The 10,672-nt window shown below is 35.1% G+C and overlaps 1 protein-coding gene across 4 annotated transcripts in view; it reads right to left on the bottom strand.

Moving 5' to 3' along the window:
* LOC142334723 (chloride intracellular channel protein 2-like) overlaps positions 1–10,672 on the bottom strand; it is a 72,761-nt gene that overhangs the window by 3,637 nt on the left and 58,452 nt on the right. Inside the window, exons 1-3 of one of the 4 annotated variants that reach the window (XM_075382974.1) lie at positions 10,053–10,223; positions 2,664–2,738; positions 1,963–2,314 (exon numbers count right to left, since the gene is read on the bottom strand). In XM_075382974.1, the coding sequence (XP_075239089.1) occupies positions 1,963–2,314; positions 2,664–2,738; positions 10,053–10,097 (472 nt within the window). In that variant the 5' untranslated portion in view covers positions 10,098–10,223. Of the gene's footprint in view, positions 1–1,962; positions 2,315–2,663; positions 2,741–2,953; positions 2,984–6,303; positions 6,336–10,052; positions 10,224–10,672 lie in introns of those variants that run through there. The other 3 variants (XM_075382977.1, XM_075382975.1, XM_075382976.1) reach the window with 3 other exon arrangements.

Here is a 10,672-nt window from a genome sequence, read left to right as displayed (position 1 = left end):
TTATTATTATTATTATTATTATTATTATTATTATTATTATTATTATTATTATTATTATTATTATTATTATTATTATTATTATTATTATTGGTTTAAGCACCATTTAAAATCTCAACAGTGCAGGAAAATTAAAACAGATTATTATCTGATTTTTAGTATTATTCTGCTGCAGATTGAGTTCCGTTGCTTGCACTTGCGCTTGAGAGAATTTTAGATTACGCGAAACGCGAAACGTCAAGGGCGTAAAAATCAAATTTCCAAATTGCTGACACTGCACGATAGCTCAAATTCGAATGAACCAAATAAAAATTGGAAAACAATCACAAAATAACCCACATCAAAGAATGAGGAGGTAAGAGTGAACCCCCGACCTCCTGAATAAATAAACGAAGCATTAGCCAACCTGCTACCAGGGCCTGATAAACTATCTCACAATGGCTTTTGTTTTAGCAACACTTAATTTCTGGATACGCGCAATTTAGGTCACAAAAAAATCAGGCGTGAAACGTCACTCTGGAAGTGAAATCGAAAGCATGTTCCGGCAGATTGCCAGAATAGCTGCGAAAGAACAGACATGCGTGCCGTATAATAGAGATAGAAACAGATACAGATGAAAGTTGAAAAAGATATTGACGCCGCTCAAAAGGCTATGTAGCAATAAATTAATAAAGCTTGCTAAAATTCATTGAACAGAAGCCTTTTCATTAGGGACCTTTACTACATATATGAGTTCCTTTGGCCTTGATACTATTCAAATCCAACTTAGGTTTTGGAGTGCATACGTAATTTTATTAAGTGAGGAAAGTCACGTATCATCAAAATCTAATCAAGCAATTGGATTAAAACTGCCTCGAGCGAGTGAGAATTGACGGCACACGCGCAAAAGTTGTTAGTGAGAGGAGGAAGTCAATCAGAAAATTTGACGTTTTCAGCTTTGCCGTGTGAACAAATGTAAAACGAAGAGCGTCAGACGAAACAAAAAACATAGCAGGACAAGTCTTGACCAACAATTCAAAAATAAATCATTGACTAAACAAAAACTAGACGTAGAATGGACAACGACCGGATTGAGCAAACCATTAAGAAATAATTAATTCTATCAAAAAATCAAAAAAAAGTAAAACTCGAACTTTTTTCTCACTCTACTTAAAAATTAGAACGAAAAATATCATGCGGCAAAACAACTCGCGTTTTCGCTCCATTCCCTGTTTGGGCGTGACCAAAATCTTTGCTTCAATTTGAATTGAAAATTCATAAAATGTGTGAACAGTTCTTTAAAAAACATAACCGAAAGAATTCCGGAAACGACTCGAAGATGTCTTCGCCAAAAAGCAGCCTAATTTTAAAGGTATAAATACAGAAGGAAAACAAAGTTTCAAGCAATCAATACAACTTCATTGCTCAGCCAAGTTCGGACAAGCCAAAACAAGCACAAAAACTTTGAAATAACAAAAAAAAACAAAGAAATTTTAACAATTTGTCTGTTTTATCAAAATTCAAAGAAAAAACTGCTTGGTACCAAACAGCCTGTATTTAATTTCGGACAAGCCAAAACAAGCACAAAAACTTTGAAATAACACAAAAAAAATTAAAGAAATTTTAACAATTTTGTCAAAATTCAAAGAAGAAACTGCTTTGTACCAAACAGCCTGTATTGAATTTGTAAAAGAAATTGCCCATGATTATTGAAATCAAATAGAGTTACAAAAAAAGCAATAAAATACAAAATCGCTTAAATGGCCTTAAAACCAGAGCATTAGTGAAAAACCTTCATATTAACTTAACACTCCCTTTAATTACGAAAACCTTCAAAAAGCAGAAATTTAAACTTACTCGCTTAGCAAATTTTTTTTTCACATCTACATTTTTTGCTCTATTTCAAAGGAAAGCATATATAATTGCTTTAAACATTGTTCGAGAGCAATTAAATAACTGCATCTCATTTGTCAGGTGATAACTTACTTAATTTGAGGTCGTTATTTGGATCTTTATTTCTGATATATGCTGAGAATTTGGTAAGAAGGTCAGTGACTAAGTCGTCTGCTTCTGGGTCCCCTACTCTGTCCTCTCCTAAATTAGCTTTCTGAAGATACTGCTCGATCTCCACAACTCCGTCTTTGACAGTGGTCGCTTCTCCGTTCTCATATACGGCCAGTATGGGCAGTTTACCCCCAGGTGACAGTTCTTTCACTTTGTGCTGGTTCTTGCGCATATCAACTAAGGAGAAGCTGAATTTGAGTCCTTTGGCAATCATGTACATAAATATTTTCTGGCAATGCAGACAAGGTCCAATTTGGTGTGCATCAGCTCCCGCCTAAAATGGACCTGTTTAGGGAAAGAGAACAGTTTCTTCCGCTTCCTCCACAGTCAGAATATGACATTCCATGAAATTGTATGCAATAATTACAATGAACCTCTATTCATATTCAAGGTCTGCTAACTTCCTTTTCTACTCCTCCTCCCCGCGTTCGATTAAAACTTTCTATCTCGACAATGTTAAATATTTATTGAAATTCCCTGTCACAACTCTTTTTAGGCTATTCAAACAATAATGACTACAAAAGTTAGTTTGTTTTTGACACAGGCTACTGGAAACTTCTCCACTGTGTGGAAGAAAAGAAACATTCCAGGAATGTTCCCGACAGACTTTATTTAAAACTTGCCTTGATAAACAGGAAGAAGCCATTGTAGGTTGTCGATGGATCTGTTTTGGTTCCGTTCATCACAGATGACATACTCTGAAAAAAGCACTTTTCTCAATTCAGTTCGGCAACAAGTTCACTGATCTTTTCACGTTGTAGCCCGACGAGCGCCTTTCCCATTATAGCCAAATCTTCTCTTCTTACAGGTCATAGAGTATAGTCTATAGCCCCCAACTAATAAAATAAAATCCACACAATGGGGCTACAACTCGTGATGGAGGGAGGGATAAGGAAAAAAACCCAAAGCTTACTGGATGCATGGTATTTGCAACCATCAATCGTGCCCTGCTCTTTTAGTACATAAAACTCTAAATAATGGAAACCTGGAGAAAACATACTTCAGGCTAAAACGGAAAAGATTTAAGATTTCAACCATCTAAGATGGCCATATCTCATAACACAGATTTACTTTTTTACTACATCATATCAAAAGGAAAGGGGCAATGATTCACACAGAAATGGTAAGCCTTAGGGAGGACACAACAGACAAGGTCAAAATATAATAGCGCCAAACAGGCCATCAAGCTCTTTCAAGACTTAATTGCTGTGAAAAAAAATCAATTATTTGATGATTACGTTAAATAGCTGATCGACAAAAATGACAAATTCTCCTGATTCTATTGTTCAATGCGATGATACAACATAAGATCCGCTAATAATTTTTGCTCCAATCATTGTTTGTACTGTTTTTAACCAACAAAATATGAGAGCAATAACTTCTCAAAACCTGGAAGATCCTTGTCAAGGCTGTCAAAATGCGCTACACAGACGGCTACACTTTGAAAGGCATGAAACTCCATATTTTGATTGAACAAAATCAGATGCTCAAATACTGAAACCCAAAACAAAAATGATCGAAGTCGCATTCATAAAGGGACTTGCGTAAAATTAATAAAAGCATTCGATTTTTCGGATAAAACGGGCATCTTTATACTTCAGCAGAAAATTTATTCCTCAGGGTAAAAAGCAAGCACTGAAAGCAAATAATTCCTTCAGAACTACAAATAATGATTTTCCAAATTTTTTGATGGTTTAAACTGCCTCACTTCGTCAGATAATTATATGAATAAAGTTACGCGAAGGCTTAAATTGATAAATATCAATATCAAATTTACTTTCTAAATTTTTGACTTCAGGAGCTTTGGCCTTGCTAATTGAAGTCCGTTGATGATTAATCCAATCCTCTAAAGTTTATGGTTTCTTCACCAGCTTCTTAAATGTTCGCCAAGTTACTAAATGTTGTGAAAACTGTTTCGAAATGCGCACGTGCACAATGTAAAATACCAGATTTTAAAACTCGAAAAATTTGTGTCTCAAGAAAGATTACGTGGCTATGGCAAATTAACTTCGAACACTCACGTGCACATTTTAAAATGCCGAAAGTCTGCAGTGCCAGAAGTCAAAAATGCCAGAAGTTGGTACTTATCAAGAAGTTGAATTTCGTTGACTTTCGTCATTTTAAAACGTGCGCTTTTCGTGTTTTAAGCATGGTTAAGCGACTCTGCAGGAGTCACTTCGAAAGTCTGACTTAATACCATTAAAACGCCAGAAGTTCTCAGTGACTTCAAGCAGAGTCACTTAACCATTACTTCGAACACTCACGTGCCAAAATTTTGTATAGTATTAGTGGATCTTTTCCGTTTGTGCCCCCTAGCTTAGTGGGTCCATAATATTTGCACCCCCCAGACGCACGTGCAATATTTTTACATAATTAATTACTATGTAATGACGCGTGCTCTGTTACTGGGGGGGGGGCATAACGTACTGGGGGGGGGGGCATAACGTACTGGGGGGGGGGGGGGGGCACAAACGGAAAACATCCGTATTAGTTAAGACTTTAGGGTAACGCCTTGGGTAACGAAACACATATTGCACGTCCAGACTTTGTTCAAGTTCAGTTTTTGACAGTTATTGCAGCGACTACATTTTCTCACAATTCTCCATGTACACTCACGTGCCAAAATTTTGTCTAGTATTAGTGGATCTTTTCCGTTTGTGCCCCCTAGCTTAGTGGGTGCATATTAATTGCACCCCCGAGACGCACGTGCAATATTTAGTAAAGAAACTTCGAAATAAAGCTGTCCTAATACATTTTTCCGATAATGCGCTTCTTTATTATGTCTTGGTCTGCTGGTAGAATAAAATTGTGTGATTTTCAGTGCAATGGAGGAAATTTTGTTCTGTTTTGCTAGTTTTAAATATCAAGGATCTTTTCTGTTTGTGCCCCCTAGCTTAGTGGGTGCATATTATTTGCCCCCCCCCCAGACCCGCGTGCCATATTTTTGCATAATGAATTAATATGTAATGGCACGCGCTCTTCAACTGGGGGCGCATAACATACTGGGGGGCACAAACGGTAAAGATCCCGTATCAATAATAACTCAAACCTATCAAATTATTTGGCATTAATTGCTAACATATCATACACATCAAAAGCAGTTGCAAACTGAGTGCAGTCTGTCTTTCTTTATAACGCTATCCGGCAAAGCAATTCATTGAGTTAAGAATTCTTTCAATTTTTCATGTTTTTTGGGTAGCACATTTGGGAGCGGTATGTGATGATAGTTGGGCACTACATAACCAACCTAGTAATGCTTTAATTGGGTGCTCTTTAATGATGTTGCGTACCAGTTGCTTGAGTGGCTTTGGAAACACGTTGTTCACAGTTACGACTTGAGTTTCAAATTTTGTTATAAAAAAACGTAATTCAGTAATTTCTAATTCTTGGATGATAAGCACCGACCGAGTACACCATTTGCTTTAAACTTGGAAAACCAATTTTTTAACGTGCAATCTCATTTTATCTACAAATTACATCTTTCGGAGTAACGCATTTCATCAAGAAGATAATTAATATATGTAAGGAAAAAGAGGGGGACACAATATTGATCGCTGTGGAACTCAACTAGTTACTTCACAAATTTCTGAATCCTCCAAATTATTTCTAACAAGTTTCAACCTGGTATAAGAGTATGTAAGAAGCTGTAACAGTTATCTACACAATCCATTTTGGCAGCCAGTTTACTAATTGTTTGTGGGGAGCTTTGACAAACACTTTTGCAAATCTGGATATCAAAACAGTTAAATTCTTTATCGTATCATTACAAGTTTTGGAGTAAAGATAGTCAAAAAATTGCGAAGACCCATTTGATTCCCATTAAACTGATCTCTGCAGTTATGACAGAGAACGGTGGAAACAAAGCCCTCAAGGGCTTAGGAAACGCAGCATAGCAAACTGATTGGTCTGTAGCATGAGACATAAGCTTCATTTCCGTCTTTGCGAATTCAGGACACCCTTGCGACTTGAACCCTTATTTACGACTGCTTGGACAAGATGCTCTAACGATTTGGTCGCGTTTTGTACAGTTTTAAACACCAATATCCCAAATTGTCTGCCTCATTAGATTGTTTTAATTGAAGATCGCTTAAGATTACAGAGTGCAATTTTACTACTATAGTTAAACTTTTGATTTTCGGAAAAAAAATTAATTTTTTCGTGGAACTGACAAAAAATTAATTTTTACGTTTATGTCACTGACACAAGAAATTGCTAAATATGACCTTTTTTGAAATCGGTTTCAACAATAGACATTAAAGTTACCTATCGGTGGGACATTTGATCCCTTCCTGAGTTTACTGAAGTATTTCTGCTTGTCACTGAATCTTCTACTTCTGAATACGCTTTCTACAAAGATACACAAGGCCTGCTCTAAAACTGAGCTAAAATAACGTTTCATTTTTTTTAGACAATTACCTAAGCTTGAATTTATTCGAGCTTTTTTCCTGGTTGCGAATTTTTGATCAAATGAAACATCTTATTCGCAACCCATGGAGGTAGTCAAGCACAATTATTCGTAATTTATAATTTTTGGAATGTGTTTTGATAATTGTTTGCGTCCTAAGATACCGTTAGTAACATGAGCGTAAATATTATTGAATCAGAAGGTTGAAATATGTCATCCGGTTTTTAGAGTTTATTTTACACCAATCTGCTTTTCAATAGCATTTTTTGACTTCTTGGACACTTTTTTTTTTACTGTATGGGCAGTGTTAATAACAGAACTGCTAAAAGATCTGGGGACGCCTTTTTATTCACGCTGTCGTTTTTTACTATTTGTTCATCTTCTTTACAATGGATAATCATGTGAGATTTATCCGTCAAAACTACATCAATTTGTGCATGTGTATATGAGACGTTAGAATTAGAGAAGTTGAGGTCAAAAAATCGATCTAGAATTTGACGTTCGTAATAACTTGTGGAATCCCGAGCAATCCAATGGGTCTTCCAGAAGTAAAGGTCAACATTAATAATTACAGCTTGGTAGACTTGATTTTAACATGTTTGCTGACTCCATTCTATGAGCAGAATGTTCTGTGATGACTAGTGAAAACAGCAAACCAGTATCGGCTCAGGTGTATAATTTGACATAATTTATTTAGTGTCGCAGTAAAAAATAGAAAAACATATCATGGCTAATTGTTCCGACCCACACTTTAGTGGGGAGGGAGAAACTATATACTCAAATGGGTTTTTGTTCAGTCAATATTGGCCGATCGATATATTCATCGTAGAGATTTGTGAGAGGTATCATTAAAAATCATACATCCTAGAATATGGAATTAACAAGATTTTTTCGAATTCTGTTTTCTACAGGAGTTACCGAGGTTTAAAAATTTGTGAACATTCGAGTTTTTATTCACATTTTGCGTAATTATTGCACAAATTTGGCTCAATTTCGCTAACATAATTCCATCTAAGTTCAAATTCATAACGGTAGTGTTATTGTTACCGTTAGAGATAGAGGAGCATTGTTGAATTTTTTGATTGCAAATTTTTTGGCTAAAAATTTTGAATAATTTTGATAGAGTCACACATTTTTCATCGAAAATTGCACAAAATATGCTTCTTGGTCCACTGTTTAAGTTTGCCGAAACCGGAGACATAGAAACCGCTAACACAATCTCAGTAAACTCCTCCAAATCATATCTAGTACAGATCCGTCGTTCTATAAAAGTCTCCTGGAATTGAAATTTTGCCGTTTTTTTGCAAATTTAACTCGATTATTATACAAAAAGAATCGTTCTTTTATTGATTTTTCAAATACTTCATTTAACAATTGGTCTAATTCGATACAATTGAAACACTTAGGTGGTGTGTTGCTCGCGCGCAAAAATCAGGGATAGGTTTAATATCATGGATTCTTACAATCAGTAATCATTACTTTGGTGCTGATTTTTTCAAAAATAATTTGCTTTTATTGTTTTATTAATGTTGACTACTGATAAAACTTTCAATTCACGGCTCCATCAATGGCAGCTCCGATTTGCAAAAAAAATGACGAAAAAATGTAGATAGCATGTTTTCAGAAAACCTAATGGTTTTTATGGCTGTGCAGAATAAGTTTTTATAAATTTTAAATTCTTGTTTTTTTCCTTCATTTGTTATTTTTTTACAGTCTAATTACTAATTAGAACCAATGAAAGATGCAAATGTCTCCCTCAAGAGGTAAAGGTGAACCTCTACAATACTTTTTCTTATTTATGTCAACCTTTGACTTTTCTCAGAAAATACAGGTCAAATTTTCTTTTATATAAGATACAAATTAATCTTTGTGGCTGATTTTTTTAAAAATTTTCTTCTTGGTTTTCGTACTACGAGTTTTCATACAAAAAATTTTGATTTTTGTGCATAATTGCCCATTTTCTTTTTTTCTTTGTTAATTGTCACATTGCTTAAGAATCTAACGGAAAAAACCGTTTCAGAATTCTCAATTAAATATATTAATTGTTTTCTTAGTTTATGGTTTTAAGGGCTGCGACACAGTTCTCTTGCAGAATTTGGTATAAATTATTTTTCATTTTGCCCTGTATTTGTTGTTAATTTTTGTTGTCTTATGCCAAATATTGGGTAATGAAAGATCTCAATGGCCAACTATAGATATATAAATGAACTTAATAACTGACATCAGTATATAGCTAACGGTTTTATTGACCTTCAAAATAAGTTTTTCGCAAAAAAAATAAAAAGTAAGTATTCTTCAACTTATCCCTTTCTGTTCTGAATTTTGTCTTTTTTCCGTATTTTACAATTTTGCATCCTTTTCGTATTTTGGCTTTCAATTTATTTCGAGAGCCTTTCATGTTTCCTTTTTTTCAATCGAATCGATATCAGAATTCATTCTTTTCATCGGTAGATTTTCCAGTAGTATCATGAATTTCACCTACTATAAATTCCAATTGCCTGTTCAACTGAGCGATTTATTAACTTACTCAGCAAACTAGCTGACTTTTCTGGCCTATCTTGACATTTTTGTCATTAACAGGAATTGTCGGACTAGTCGACCGAGCTCTTATCAATGCATTTGTGCCAGTTACGCCTATGATATTTCTGAATAGCACGGTTCTCATATAATCCTAAACATCAGAAGATTGGCAACATTACCATATTAGATTTTGTTTTTTGTTAGGCTCTATTAGAATTTTATAAGAAATTGTCATTTAAAGAAAAATTGCGCGCATACTTTCTTTATTTGACGTTAAACGCAAATGCAAATCCAATCACGGTTGCACAAGGGCAAAATCATTAATTTTGGGAAACACTGGTGATGGTGAAAATTAAATTAGTTAATCAGCGACAAAATGTGATGTTATCTCAAACTCTGATGTGTGCAATACCATACGCGACGTGGCTCAATGCTGTGATAAGTGTTTCAAAGCACTCACGTACATCTTTGAAAATAACAGATTTGAGTATGCTAAATTTTCCTATATACAGTGCCAGACTTCAAAATTAGCGAAGTCCTTTTCAAGCAAGGTTACGTGACTCTGCTGAAAACACTTCGAAATTCTGAATTATGTTTAGAGCCGCTATGCGGTTTTCGGCGAATATAAGATCTTCTCAGTGATCTCATCACAGCCACGTAAACTATACGTCAAAAAGCTGCCAGGTATTTGCTCCAATTCTCTTCATTTTCAATAAACTTTGAGATCAGATGAAAATAATGAAATAAGCATACTTTTAAAAGGATTTTTAAGTTGCAGAACGCTACATTACATCACTATTTTATATTCAACTTAAAAAATTCTCCAAAATTTGTTACATTTTTGAAATTGTTTTCCTTTGACTACACCGTGAGCTGTGTATCTAAGAACAGATCAAATTGCTTAAGCATTAAACGCACATTGCCTTACGTTTTATTCTGCCATCGATGATGGCAGAATAAAACACTGTGACATTGACATGCAACTTTAATTTTCAACGAATAGGGGGATGTACTTTCCTGACATATAGACAGAAAAACAAATGCTCAGCGGACAATATTTAAAGAAACAACATGCCGACAGAATTACCGGTTGAGGACAGCAAGTACAAATTTGTACGGGTGCTGATGTCATCTCATTTCTCTGAAATACATTTTGATGCAGCCAAAGGCTCAATAATAGGCTGTTATACCAAGTCTAAAAGTTCCGCATACTGAAAAAAAAACCATTTCGAACAGCTTTTATACATTGTTTCAGATGACAAACTTTCTCGATTTCACAGAGTCCTTGTTCGAGGTACGATCGCTAATTTTCACCGCAATCGTTTGACACACTAAGCTTAGTTTGTTTTTGAAATTGCTCGAAACTTCTCAGTTTCAAGAGACAGATGGGACACAACTTATGAAGGAGAACATTAAAGTTTTTATCGCCTCGCTTAGTGTGCACAATATTTTAAACCAACCCCTTCCAGAGCGATGCACGTGCCATATTTTCACGTGATGATTTACTTTGAATTGTCACGTTTTCTGTAACTGCGGGTCACAAACTGAAAAGATCATGTTTTGCGCGCATTAAATTTTGTGATGTCACAGGTAGACTGAAATCAATACAAGCTGACTCAAACTAATATTTTTTTCACTTTGGCTGGATCAGGCGAAAGAAACTCAGGGCCCATAATTTGAAAACAAAAACTGTTCTCAAAATTTTGA

The sequence above is a fragment of the Convolutriloba macropyga genome, chromosome 2 (genome assembly GCF_964194025.1).
Source record: "Convolutriloba macropyga chromosome 2, txConMacr16.3, whole genome shotgun sequence".
Classification (NCBI taxonomy): domain Eukaryota; kingdom Metazoa; phylum Xenacoelomorpha; order Acoela; family Convolutidae; genus Convolutriloba; species Convolutriloba macropyga.
Note: the sequence above shows the minus strand (reverse complement) of the source record. Positions and strands in the feature narration are given on the sequence as shown.